General features: G+C 42.6%; 1 protein-coding gene across 1 annotated transcript in view; it reads right to left on the minus strand.

Annotated features, from left to right (window-relative positions):
• The window catches only part of LOC124615694, a 429028-nt gene that overhangs the window by 12451 nt on the left and 401736 nt on the right, over nucleotides 1-14841 (minus strand). Inside the window, exon 8 of the mRNA XM_047143726.1 lies at nucleotides 3990-4410. Coding sequence (XP_046999682.1) covers nucleotides 3990-4410 — 421 coding nt within the window. The remainder of the gene's footprint in view (nucleotides 1-3989; nucleotides 4411-14841) is intronic.

Raw genomic sequence — 14841 nt, forward strand, 5'->3', positions numbered from 1 at the left:
TATTGTATACCATGAATGAATTATTGTTAAGTTTTTAATTAATTACTGTTACCATAATTAATTCCTCATTTTTATTTTAAAATATGGTGGACAATTTAATCTTTTAAGCAAATAAATCATTGTACTTCACTGCTATGTCACTCCGTAAAAATATTTCTACATCTTCATCTATAATGATTTCATGCAGTGCTGTTCTGGATCCCCCACTGGTAAGGCTGTGTCAAGAAAAGGCAGTCTGAACATATTCAACCTCCAGAGATGCAATGCCATTGCAGAAGTTATTTGCCTTGTATAATTTTTAGGTATATTTAGGACTGCAGCTACATGACTGAGTTTGGATAATACAAGCATATGGATGTAGTAACCTATTTATACACTGTGGATACTTTGAAGGCTTTAGCTCCTTAATGCTATTCTCACTGACTAAAATTACTTCTTCTAAATAAGTCCCAACATGTACGTGGCATATGCCATGATGATCGTGTCCAAATGGTGTTTTTATCCAATGCATGCAGCGTGGGTGTTGCGAAGATTGAGAATTGTGTCCTACATCATTAAAAACTAATTAATCAACATTAATTTTGTAATGAAACTAGTCCCCCCCCCCCACACACACATATACATACATACATACATACATACATACATACAAAGTACAAAATGTGATCATGGCTTTCACCAATGAGTCTTGTGACCCCAAGGACAATTCTAATGTTGGTTGTTATTAAATATTCTTACATATTATTCTCCTCTCCACACCCACACCTAAGGGTGGTAGGTTCGGGTATATTACCCCACACAGTATTTTTATACAAATAACGAATTCTGTATATATATACAAAATTTGATTGAAACTGCTTCAGACATACCCAAGTTATGCTTCTATGTCACCCTGTTTTTATCCCCAACCACTCCCCTATGGAAGGTAGGTGATTTTTACTAACATAATGCTCCTTTCCAAATAGCAAATGAGATGGGTACCAAGTTTAATTGAAATTGAGCCAGTGGTTTAGGAGTGGTGTGGAACATACATACTTACATAAATTTTTACAATATAATATAATGGGTATTCAAATGGAAAGGTATGAAATGTCTTAGCCAAACTGGTTGAAAATTGCATTTTCCACTTGGGATAATGTAGTGAGACGTTTATGGACATGAATGCAGTGCTGTCACCTTCTCCTAAAAATTTCAAAGCTGCGCCCTCAGCAGGCAAGGTAAAGCTCACAATCTTTTTCGACATCTGAGATCCAATATTCATCAAATTCCTCGAGCATAGAAAAACCATCAACAGTGATGCATATGCTGCGGAACTCCTGTAACAGTACCAAGAATTCTGGGAACAAGGGATCCTTCATCTTGTGAAACAGTGGTGTAGCTGTGTTCAGGCCTCTGGGGGTTCCTTTTCTTCAAAAGACTTTTATATACCCACAGCATTACTTCATATGTTTTCTTCTTGCCTTCATATTTTATACCTGTATATTACACACAAAGGTGACAAGTCACAGGGTAATTCCTAATATTGTATCAGACCACCTTTTGCCTTATTGCAGCAACTTGGTGTGGCATGGACTCAACAAGCTATTTTAAGTCCCCTAACTGATCTCTCAATTATGTCCCATAAATGTTCAATGGGTGGCTAAATCATTTGTCCAGAATGTTTTTCAAACCAATAGCAAACAATTTTAGTCCGGTGACATGGTGCATTGTCACCCACAAAAATTCTATGGTTGTTTTGGAACACTAAGTCCATGAATGAAAGCAAATGATCTCCATGTAATCGAACACAATCATTTCCAGTCAGTGATCAGTTTTGGACCAGAGGACCCAGTCCATTCCACGTAAACACAGCCCACACAGTTATGGAGCCATCATCAGGTTACGAAGTGCCTTGTTGACAACTTGGGTCCGTTGATTGCCTCATAGTAGGGTTCAGGTGTGGCACAGATCCCATCAGCTCTTACCAGCTGAAATTGGGACTCATCTGACCCGGTGATGGTTATCCATTCTCCTAGGGTCGAACCGATACAGCCACAAGCCCCAGAGAGGCACTGCACATAATGTCACGTTGTTCAGAAAGGCACCCAGATAGGTTGTCTGCTGCCATAGTCCATTAATACCAGATTTCACTGCACTGTCCTAATGGGTATGTTCATTGTAGTACATCCCACATCAATTTCTGTGGTTATTTTATGCCGTGTTGCTTGTCTGTTAGCAATGACAACATCCGCATTGCTACCTGCACCGCCCCCCACCAGTCAGCTCACACGCAATTCGTTCGTTTCTTTTGTCAATCGACTCGACTTAATCGAGTTATCGAGTTGTCGTACTTTCCTATGTAGCACGAGCGGCCACGTCATCATATTTTATACGTTTCTGTCTGGCACATAGACAGCTAACACATACCTACAAAAGAAGTCGCGGCCATTCTAGTGATCTCGATACGTTATTCTATCTGGCATTTGTTCGAGAAATGTCACGAATACTCTATTGTTTTGTGATTAAAAAGTGACTACTGGGAGAGGTTCTTCAATACAAGCAAATGGGCATAAAAGCCCTTAACGATCATGATTCTGTTATTCAAGCGTTGCCTGTTTGTCCTAGATCTGACTATCGCACTTTGCACATGCTGTACAAAATATTTGTGTGTCTACCTGCATCTATTGCTATAGTAGAAAGACGTTTTTCAACACTGCACCGTACAAAGACATGGCTGAGGTCGACAATGAAGGTGGATCGGCTTAATGGCTTAGCTTTGTTGAACACTCACCCTTACATTGATATCCTATTGATGATGTAATTAACCAATTTGCCGGGAAGAATAGAATAGAATTTAAGAAAGAGAACCACAATTTTAGCTTTTTTGTATCATAAGATGGCATTGTCTTGTGTGTGTGTGTGTGTAATCAGTATTTAAACTTTGTTAAACTTTGCATGTGACTTGATTATTTTTGTGATTCTTCAACTTCTCCCGCCGTATTTCTTGCTCGAACAGTCCACAGGTGTACTGCCGGTCCATAGTGTCCAACGGGCACAATATTTCAGCGATCAGACATGTCGGCATCATCAGGTGCGCTGACGAACTGAGCTCCTGAGGGCAGGCAGCCGTCCTAAACCCCCTTCCCCGGCGAGGCATTCTCTCTGCGGTCCGCGCCCGCGGCTGTGTGTCGGCGGTCGCCGAGAGGCTGGCATCGGCGTCTGTGGTGGCATCGGTGTAACTGGCTCATCTGCCCTGGTCGCTTGTTCGTTTTCTTTGCTGAGCCTCTTTTTAATTAGACTCAGTGCTGGTTCCCATGCCTTGCTAAGGTAATTCTGTTGATGAGTCTGCCCCTGGTACGAATTTCGTTAGCCTCTATAACAATGCTGTCCCAGTATTTAGATGTCTGTGCCAAGACCCTGGTAGGTTGGTAGTCCATTTCATAATTTTTATTGTGATAAAGTAAAGGTAGCTCAAGGTATCTCTAGCACCCCTTCCTTGAGGTTTTTCTGTATCTGCCACTGCTGACAAATTAGGCGAATGCCGCTGCTCGCGATCATTAAGTGAAAGCCGTCAGTCACTGCGCTGTCCATGGTGAGAGGTAATGCCTGAAACTTGGTATTACACTCTCGACACTTTGAATCTCGGAATACTGAACTGCCTAACCATCTCAGAAATGGAATGTCCCATGCGTGTAGTTCCAACTACCATTCCACATTCGAAGTCTGGTAATTCCTGCCACGATCGCGTCAGAAACCATTTCACATGAATCACCTCAGTGCAAATGACAGCTTCACCAATGCACTGCCCACGTGTATGTTATGTACGCGATGCTACCGCCATCTGCTCGTGGGTATATCGTTATCCCACGACTTCAACTTCCTCAGTGTACAGATAACATAAGATATAGACAAATGGCTTAAGAGCGGCAATATGGCCGTTGCCGACACCCCTCCAATAGGAAGAACGTAAGTAACTGTTAGAAAACGGCGCAGATATAGAGTACCACTACCTTGCCGCGGCCGGTGCTGGAGTCGTCGGAAGCGGTGGAGACTCGCACGCCAGAGTCGCGCGACCCCGAGTGCGTGCGCAGCAGGACAGCAGCAGCGCGCTGTGGGGAGCCGGCGAGCCTGTCGTCGGCTGCCCAGCAGCAGTGCAGGTCGCTCTCGCTGCGGCTGAGCCGGCGGCTGGCGGCGCGCAGGCCGGCGCACACGGCGGACTGTGCCACCAGTGGGCCGGCCATAGAGGCGGCGGTGGATGCGGGCGCGGTGGCAGCGGCCGGTAGAGAAGGCGGTGCAGACGGCGGTGTGGGCAGCGGCGAGGACAGCAGGCGCTGCGGCGGCCGCCAGCCGCGAGAAACGACGCGCTGCACCAGCCGTGGTGCGCGCCACCCGCACCACAGCACCAGCTGTCCCGCGCCCGCACAGAAGGCGCTGCATTCGACACACACAAAGTCAGCCCTCATTAAGACTAGACTTCAGAAGAACAAAACAGCATAAAATGGTGATGCGATACAAATCATCGCTATACACTGATACTGACCGGGCCAAATATCTCACGAAATAAGCATCAAACGAAAAAACTACAAAGAACGGAACTCGTGTAGCTTGATGTGGGAAACCGGATGGCGCTATGGTTGGCCCGCCAGATGGCGCTGCCATAGGTCAAACGGATATCAACTGCGATTTTTTTATTTTTAAATAGGAACCTCCATTTTTTATTACATATTCGTGTAGTACGTAAAGAAACATGAATGTTTTAGTTGGACCACTTTTTTTGCTGTGTGAAAGATGGCGCTGTAATAGTCACAAACGTATAAGTACGTGGTATCACGTAACATTCCGCCAGTGCGGACGGCATTTGCTTCGTGATAGATTACCCGTGTTAAAATGGACCGTTTACCAATTGCCGAAGAGGTCGATATCGTGTTGATGTATGGCTATTGTGATCAAAATGCCCAACAGGCGTGTGCTATGTATGCTGCTCGGTATCCTGGACGACATCATCCAAGTGTCCGGACCGTTCGCCGGATAGTTACGTTATTTAAGGAAGCAGGAAGTGTTCAGCCACATGTGAAACGTCAACCACGACCTGCAACAAATGATGATGCCCAAGTAGGTGTTTTAGCTGCTAATCAGTAGCAGACAAACTGCGCGAGAATCGGGAATCTCAGAAACGTCTGTGTTGAGAATGCTACATCAACATCAATTGCTCCCGTACCATATTTCTATGCACCAGTAATTGCATGGCGATGACTTTGAACGTCGTATACAGTTCTGCCACTGGGCACAAGAGAAATTACGGGACGATGACAGATTTTTTGAACGCGTTCTATTTAGCGACGAAGCGTCATTCACCAACAGCGGTAACGTAAACGGGCATAATATCCACTATTGGGCAACGGAAAATCCACGATGGCTGCGACAAGTGAACATTAGCGACCTTGGCGGGTTAATGTATGGTGCGGCATTATGGGAGGAAGGATAATTGGCCATTTTATCGGTGGCAATCTAAATGGTGCAATGTATGCCGATTTCCTACGTAATGTTCTACCAATGTTACTACAAGATGTTTCACTGCATGACAGAATGGCGATGTACTTCCAACATGATGGATGTCCGGCACATAGCTCGCATGCAGTTGAAGCGGTATTGAATAGCATTTTTCATGACAGATGGATTGGTTGTCGAAGCACCATACCATGGCCCGCACGTTCACCGGATCTGACGTCCCCGGATTTCTTTCTGTGGGGAAAGTTGAAGGATATTTGCTATCGTGATCCACCGACAACGTCTGACAACATGCGTCAGCGCATTGTCAATGCAAGTGCGAACATTACGGAAGGCGAACTACTCCCTGTTGAGAGGAATGTCGTTACACGTATTGCCAAATACATTGAGGTTGACGGACATCATTTTAAGCATTTATTGCATTAATGTGGTATTTACAGGTAATCATGCTGTAACAGCATGCGTTCTCAGAGGTCCAGCTAAAACATTCATATTTCTTTACGTACTACACGAATATATAATTTAAAAAATGAGGGTTCCTATTTAAAAAAACGCAGTTGATATCCGTTTGACCTATGGCAGAGCCATCTAGCGGGCCAACCATAGCACCATCTGGCTTCCCCCTTCAAGCTAGACAAGTTTCGTCCTTTGTAGTTTTTCGTTTGACGCTTATTTCGTGAGATATCTGGCCCGGTCACGATCAATGAAGCACCCTTTATAGTACGACAATTCAGGAACTGTCGTTTACAAAATTCCGATACTTGTGAAATGTCACCGAAAAGACTTCGTTCGCTTAGTGAGAATACTTTGCATCAAACTTTGTTACTAAGACAGCCAGGCATTGAAGTTACCACAGAGGACTCTTGAGTTTTACGAGCAGAAGAAAGTATACGCAAGAGTTCACATACGGCTATTAGTTCCTCCCGATAAAGTTGTGGAATGAACATCTAAAAATCTTGGAATAAGTGCAAGAACAGTAGTAAGCAAGTGAGCGTTATAACAAATGTTGGAAGTTGTAGACGTGAGCCGTAACGAACCTGAGGCGTCTGGATCAGATGGTATATTTTTTGCGAGCCCTGGAAAGAAGAAAAAGCACCCTCACCTAGTCACCGACATAAATTCTTTCGAGACTGACGCATATTTATGCTTACTACAGCAGGAACGAGTGTCCTACTGCAGCAAAGTTACAGGTTCCGTTAAAAGGAAGTGAACTTCTCAGGGATGGGAAAACGTCACCAAAAATTGTGCTGAAAAGCACGGGTTTCTGTTACAAAGCGCTAGACGAGCGCAAAGTCCCGCTAGAACTGGCGCATGTTATTACGCCTTGAAGCGTATTCTTGCACAACATTGTGGGCAAAGACATTCATCGATTTGTCTTGGTGATAACGAAGATGAAGACGGTTTTGGCGCTGATTCCGTGTAGAGACGATGGGGAGCTGGGTCGAATAGCGCCACTGTCGTCGTGAAATGGTGAGAGAACAGCTACGAATATCTGTTATTTATTGCATCATTATAAAACGTAGGGCGAGAAGTTACAAAATAAATAATAACGTAGATTGTAAAGTACGTACCGTACTGTTTTCAAGAAATCGGTCATCGTCATATTCCTTCCTCTTTTATCGAAAGCGTGTGCTTTGTTATGCTTGTATCTACATTATCATGCGATTTGTTTATTTGCTGTCATTGTGGTAGCAAGTAAGACGATTTCATATATACACTGTTATGGCTCAATAGCTTACATTTACGAGATGGAACAGAAAACTGTTATCATCTGCTATGTGTACAAAAACGGCTGTTGCAATATCGCGCACACGCACAAGCAACAAACCATATTTATAAGGCAACATATGGAGCCTGTTTACCTTCTTCAGTGTGTCTTTTTCTCCTTTCCAAGTACCAAATAACGATACCAACTGCACTTTTCTCCTTCAACTTAGATGATTTTTTTTAACTGTTAAAAAAGAATACTCAATGGGAGTCCTTCATAAATTAATGCTCTTATTTACACACAGAGCACTCTTCTTCTCCGTCCAGGTTTTGCGAATCCTCAATCGTTTTCTGGTTAAGATACCTGGTCTGTCTTATGAAATAACACTCAAGGGAAATAATTTTCCAAGTCGTCATGGAAGACTCACATCGTGTCATGAAAACACAGCAAAACAATAAAGAGTAAGAAGACCTAAGAGCACGAAGTCCACTATTACAATAGGAGAGAGTGCGGCGAAAACAGGTCAACTTCGGATGATAGGCGGCGATCCCGTCCAACAACTGCCCCGCTCCCTCACCACTACCACCGTCAAAGAACAACATCTTTCCTGAGAAAACTTGTTTTTGACTTCCCAATCCGTAACGTTCTGTTGACGGCCTGTGTTAAGGGTCTAGTTTAGCAGGGGATACAACCCGTCGGCTTTGACCAATGACGTCATTCCTTAGTCACAGATGGTAATGTCTTCACTTCGAGGCATAGATAATAAATGAGTTCTGTGTTCCGGATAAGCGCTATCATTGTACATTAAAATAATTATTCATAATGATATTGAGGTAATTTGGAGTATTAGTTTGTTATTGTAGAACAATTTTTAATCTTATTTTCGTTTATAGAAATGGATTTGCCTGTTTGTGGGTATGTAATTTTCGTTACTGTCTGTCTAGACGAGCTTCGGTTATTCCTCGATATTTCCGTGTGGTAAGCTCACTTTTCCATTTGCTTCTTTCACTGTATTTCACAATTTTGACATATTTCACAGTTTTATTCCACCAATATGAGTGTTTTCGTGTTGTGAAGTACGTAATAGAAATTTCTCAGCTGTCGATCTTCTTTCGTTTCCCAGCACTAGTATCAGTTCGACATTTTCGAATGTTGACTTGCTATATTACAGGCGAAACCCCCGACACAACTAAAATTTGTATCCCGTCCTTCACTTCGCCTTTACACTGACGACACAACTATAAACAACTATAATTTGTATCCCGTCCTTCACTTCGCCTTTACACTGACACTATATATGTCAATTCGCGAGCAAGATAAAAATGTTGCGTATAGCTATATAGCTCAAGTAACGAGTGGGATACTATTAGCGTCCAAGGCAACACGAAAACTGTACCCCATAGTGAAGTACGGGATGCAAATTGTACATGTGTCGCCTTTTTGTCTCCGCCTTTCGTAGCGACACAGCTGAACCTAAGACAGCCATGCATAACACCCACCCACCTCCCCAGGAGTCGGAACTCCCGCACCCATTAGAAGATACAGATGCTTCAGTAGCTGATAAGTGTTTTTTGGCTTTTTAAAAAAAAATCTCACGAGATAGAATAAACTGATCCTACTTTATTAAGCAATCAATAAAAAAACTAAACTAAAACATAACAGCAAAAGCGAAAATGGTAAACTGGAAATAGAATAGATTACGAAGACAATACCAAAGTGACCAGGACAAGGCAGAGTGACCCAGAGAATCCCAGAGTGTCCCAGAGAATCCCAGAGTGACCCAGAGAGCATCCCAGACTGCCCCAGGGAGCTACAACACTAAGAAGAATCGCTTCTCGGCTTTTGACAAGATCAATGCGTAGTTCCCTTTCAACAAGTGAAACACAAAACATATAAAATGAAACAGGTTGCAAATGTAACGTACGTGTATTTCCACCTATTCGTTACCAGTGTACATATATCGAGGTCAATGGAAGTCTGGTATACATATATTACATACGTACGTCCTTCTGTCATCAGTAATACTGATATGTACGTAAGAAAAGACTGTTAGTAATAGCGGAGACGAAATAAACAGCACATCTACAATTTGTATCCCGTGTTCCACTTAGGGTTTACTGAAGCGGAGGATACATCGTTCAGGTGAAGAACAGGACAGTAATGCTAGTCAAAACGAAGAAATCGCCTTACGACAAACTCGTATTCCGGACTGTACTTAAGCAACACACTTCGAATGAGCTTTTAATTTGTATCGAGTTTCATTTGCGGTTTAGTGAAGCAGGGGATACATAGTTCAAGTGAACAACAGGACAGCAATGCTAGTTGAAACTAAGAAATCGACTACGCTGAACTTGTATCCCGTACTGCACTTAAGCAATACAGTTCGAAAGACTTTCGAGATACAACTGACATACATGTAACGTGATGCATTCTTTGCTAGTAACATATTTCATTCATTTCTTTCCATTGTATTTTGCGGAGAAATACTAAGATACAAACACGCGATATCGTTAACGTGAAAATACTACTGGCCCGGGTTGTATCCCCTGCTAAACTAGACCCTGTGTTAATGCAGCCAACTCAATGCGTTGTGGGATGCTTTGATGTTCCGTTCCATTAAGTGTGATTCACCCTTTAAACCAACGGCCTTCTGGTCACGATCGACTAGACGGAGTGGTTGTGTGTCAGGCCGGGTCTCCACAGACACGAATCTCTTACACTCCCCAACCATTACTGTTACACGCAAGTCCGCGTTTCGGGTCAATTCCACTGTCCGATTCCACCCGTCGGCTTTGACCAATGACGTATGCGTGATGTTATTTTGTTTGTGCCTCAGATTGGGGTCAATGAACGTCAAATGATTTTTCTGGATTTCGTCGTTACGCGCGTATATTAAAAATTCGTTGTACATTGTTTTGTTTTCACATCGTAATTTGTTCTCGGCATCTTTTGTTGACGAAAATAGTCGTGATTTATAAGATCTTGGTTTCTCACGCAATTCCTTTTCATTATGTGTGAGTCAGCTGTGTTTACAGCAAAATTCTCCTTGAGAAAATGACTGCTCGTAAATCAGCTATAAGATTTTTGCAACCATTGCACGTTATTGCAGAATTTTGCAAGTGCAGTGTTTGTGGAAATTGCATGGTTTTGACAAAGGTTCCATCATCACGAACTATCGACGAAAACATGTGGAGGTGCAGAAAAAATAATATATGGAGAACTATATGCAGGGGGACCTGGTTCGAAAGATCGAGGCTGAATTTAGAAGTAATAGTCACGTTAACCTACTATTTTTGTTATCAATATTCTTGTAAATCTGTGATCCACGAAGGAGGAGTTTCGTGTGGCTCTGTAGTTTACTGGTTTTCATTTTGTAGTGAAGTCTACGGGGAATTTTTAAAGTATAGGGGATCATTGGGGTGGATGGGGGGGGGGGGGGTGTTTACAGCAGAAGTTGGCGATTCACGGTTTGGAAAGAGAAAGTACTAAAAGAGGTATGAGGTTGTTGGACTTAGGGTTTTTGGAGTAGTAATTTCTGGAGGATATTGTGCTGATGATGTATATAGGGTCGTACCAAATCGTACAAAGGAAATGTTGACATCTTTAATAGAAGAATATGTGGAAGAAGGTTCTATAGTCATGTCGGATGGGTTTGCTTCGTACAAGGGGTTGGGTGAAAGGGGTTATCATCATTTGGTTATGAATCACAATATCCAGTTTAAAGATTACAAGATGGGGGCATGTACCAATACTATTGAGTGGTACTGGAAGGCTGTAAAATCTGTTGTCGGCGGGGAAAGACAAGGATTTCAGTGTTGCAAGGCCATTTTGATGAATACTGTTGGAGGAAGAGTATTCCTAAAGGTTATTGTGTATGCAACCACAACGGAGGGGTATCTGTTGAGAGGCCAGACAAACATGTGGTTCCTGAAGAGGGGCAGCAGCCTTTTCAGTAGTTGCAGGGGCAACAGTCTGGATGATTGACTGATCTGGCCTTGTAACATTATCCAAAACGGCCTTGCTGCGCTGGTACTGCGAACGGCTGAAAGCAAGGGGAAACTACAGCCGTAATTTTTCCCGAGGACATTCAGCTTTACTGTATGATTAAATGATGATGGCGTCCTCTTGGGTAAAATATTCCGGAGGTAAAATAGTCCCCCATTCGGATCTCCGGGCTGGGACTACTCAAGAGGACGTCGTTATCAGGAGTATGAAGCAAACTGGCACTCTACGGATCGGAGCGTGGAATGTCAGATCCCTTAATCGGGCAGGTAGGTTAGAAAATTTAAAAAGGGAAATGGATAGGTTAAAGTTAGATATAGTGGGAATTAGTGAAGTTCGGTGGCAGGAGGAACAAGACTTTTGGTCAGGCGATTACAGGGTTATAAATACAAAATCAAATAGGGGTAATGCAGGAGTAGGTTTAATAATGAATAAAAAAATAGGAGTGCGGGTTAGCTACTACAAACAGCATAGTGAACGCATTATTGTGGCCAAGATAGACACAAAGCCCATGCCTACTACAGTAGTACAAGTTTATATGCCAACTAGCTCTGTAGATGAAGAAATTGATGAAATGTATGACGAGATAAAAGAAATTATTGAGGTAGTGAAGGGAGGCGAAAATTTAATAGTCATGGGTGACTGGAATTCGTCAGTAGGAAAAGGGAGAGAAGGAAACTGTGGTGCCACCGCCAGACACCACACTTGCTAGGTGGTAGCATTTAAATCGGCCGCGGTCCATCAGTATACGTCGGACCCGCGTGTCGCCACTGTCAGTGATAGCAGACCGAGCGCCACCACACAACAGGTCTAGAGAGACGTCCTGGCAATCGCCCCAGTCGTACAGCCGACTTTGCTAGCGACGCCACACTGACAAATACGCTCTCATTTGCCGAGACGATAGTTAGCATAGCCTTCAGCTAAGTCAATTGCTACGACCTAGCAAGGCGCCATCACCAAGTTATATTGAGATGATAATACTGTATCAAAAAGACCAATGTTCACCAATTGTGGATTAAAGTTAAGTATTCCAGCAGCTACGTACTTTTCTTTATAGCATTCACTACGTATCCTGTTTCAGACCTCACGCCAGCCTGCGTGAGTTTAAGCGCGTGCCGTTCGGCTTCCTCTCATTGCGTCTAGGCTGTCTTGTCTAGGCACAACAGAAACATAGTAGGTGAATATGGATTGGGGGGAAGAAATGAAAGAGGAAACCGCCTTGTAGAATTTTGCACAGAGCATAACTTAATCATAGCTAACACTTGGTTCAAGAATCATAAAAGAAGGTTGTATACCTGGAAGAATCAGATAGACTATATAATGGTAAGGCAGAGATTTAGGAACCAGGTTTTAAGTTGTAAGACATTTCCAGGGGCAGATTTGGATTCTGACCACAATCTATTGGTTATGAACTGCAGATTGAAACTGAAGAAACTGCAAAAAGGTGGAAATTTAAGGAGATGGGACCTGGATAAACTGAAAGAACCAGAGGTTGTAGAGAGTTTCAGGGAGAGAATAAGGGAACAATTGACAGGAATGGGGGAAAGAAATACAGTAGAAGAAGAATGGGTAGCTCTGAGGGATGAAGTAGTGAAGGCAGCAGAGGATCAAGTAGGTAAAAAGACAAGGGCTAGTAGAAATCCTTGGGTAACAGAAGAAATATTGAATTTAATTGATGAAAGGAGAAAATATAAAAATGCAGTAAATGAAGCAGGCAAAAAGGAATACAAACGTCTCAAAAATGAGATCGACAGGAAGTGCAAAATGGCTAAGCAGGGATGGCTAGAGGACAAATGTAAGGATGTAGAGGCTTGTCTCACTAGGGGTAAGATAGATACTGCCTACAGGAAAATTAAAGAGACCTTTGGAGAGAAGAGAACCACTTGTATGAATATCAAGAGCTCAGATGGCAACCCACTTCTAAGCAAAGAAGGGAAGGCAGAAAGGTGGAAGGAGTATATAGAGGGTTTATACAAGGGCGATGTACTTGAGGACAATATTATGGAAATGGAAGAGGATGTAGATGACGATGAAATGGGAGATAAGATACTGCGTGAAGAGTTTGACAGAGCACTGAAAGACCTGAGTCGAAACAAGGCCCCGGGAGTAGACAACATTCCATTAGAACTACTGATGGCCTTGGGAGAGCCAGTCATGACAAAACTCTACCATATGGTGAGCAAGATGTATGAGACAGGCGAAATACCCACAGACTTCAAGAAGAATATAATAATTCCAATCCCAAAGAAAGCAGGTGTTGACAGATGTGAAAATTACCGAACTATCAGTTTAATAAGTCACAGCTGCAAAATACTAACGCGAATTCTTTACAGAAGAATGGAAAAACTGGTAGAAACGGACCTTGGGGAAGATCAGTTCGGATTCCGTAGAAATGTTGGAACACGTGAGGCAATACTAACCTTACGACTTATCTTAGAAGAAAGATTAAGAAAAGGCAAACCTACGTTTCTAGCATTTGTAGATTAACTGGAATACTCTCTTTCAAATTCTGAAGGTGGCAGGGGTAAAATACAAGGAGCGAAAGGCTATTTACAATTTGAACAGAAACCAGATGGCAGTTATAAAAGTCGAGGGGCATGAAAGGGAAGCAGTGGTTGGGAAAGGAGTGAGACAGGGTTGTAGCCTCTCCCCGATGTTATTCAATCTGTATATTGAGCAAGCAGTAAAGGAAACGAAAGAAAAATTCGGAGTAGGTATTAAAATTCATGGAGAAGAAGTAAAAACTTTGAGGTTCGCCGATGACATTGTAATTCTGTCAAAGACAGCAAAGGACTTGGAAGAGCAGTTGAACGGAATGGACAGTGTCTTGACAGGAGGATATAAGATGAACATCAACAAAAGCAAAACGAGGATAATGGAATGTAGTCAAATTAAATCGGGTGATGCTGAGGGGATTAAATTAGGAAATGAGACACTTAAAGTAGTAAAGGAGTTTTGCTATTTAGGGAGTAAAATAACTGATGATGGTCGAAGTAGAGAGGATATAAAATGTAGACTGGCAATGGCAAGGAAATCGTTTCTGAAGAAGAGAAATTTGTTAACATCGAGTATAGATTTAAGTGTCAGGAAGTCGTTTCTGAAAGTATTTGTATGGAGTGTAGCCATGTATGGAAGTGAAACATGGACGATAACCAGTTTGGACAAGAAGAGAATAGAAGCTTTCGAAATGTGGTGCTACAGAAGAATGCTGAAATAAGGTGGGTAGATCACGTAACTAATGAGGAGGTATTGAATAGGATTGGGGAGAAGAGAAGTTTGGGGCACAACTTGACTAGAAGAAGGGATCGGTTGGTAGGACATGTTTTGAGGCATCAAGGGATCACAAATTTAGCATTGGAGGGCAGCGTGGAGGGTAAAAATCGTAGAGGGAGACCAAGAGATGAATACACTAAGCAGCTTCAGAAGGATGTAGGTTGCAGTAGGTACTGGGAGATGAAGAAGCTTGCACAGGATAGAGTAGCGTGGAGAGCTGCATCAAACCAGTCTCAGGACTGAAGACCACAACAACAACATTGTGTATTTCTTATACTTATGAAAATATTCAGCAAAATGTACAAGTCTCGTTTTGTTAGATAGGTGTTGGTGGATCTGATTTTTTTTCTTGTTTTACGTTGCGTTTTTTT

Source organism: Schistocerca americana, chromosome 5 (genome assembly GCF_021461395.2).
Source record: "Schistocerca americana isolate TAMUIC-IGC-003095 chromosome 5, iqSchAmer2.1, whole genome shotgun sequence".
Lineage (NCBI taxonomy): Eukaryota > Metazoa > Arthropoda > Insecta > Orthoptera > Acrididae > Schistocerca > Schistocerca americana.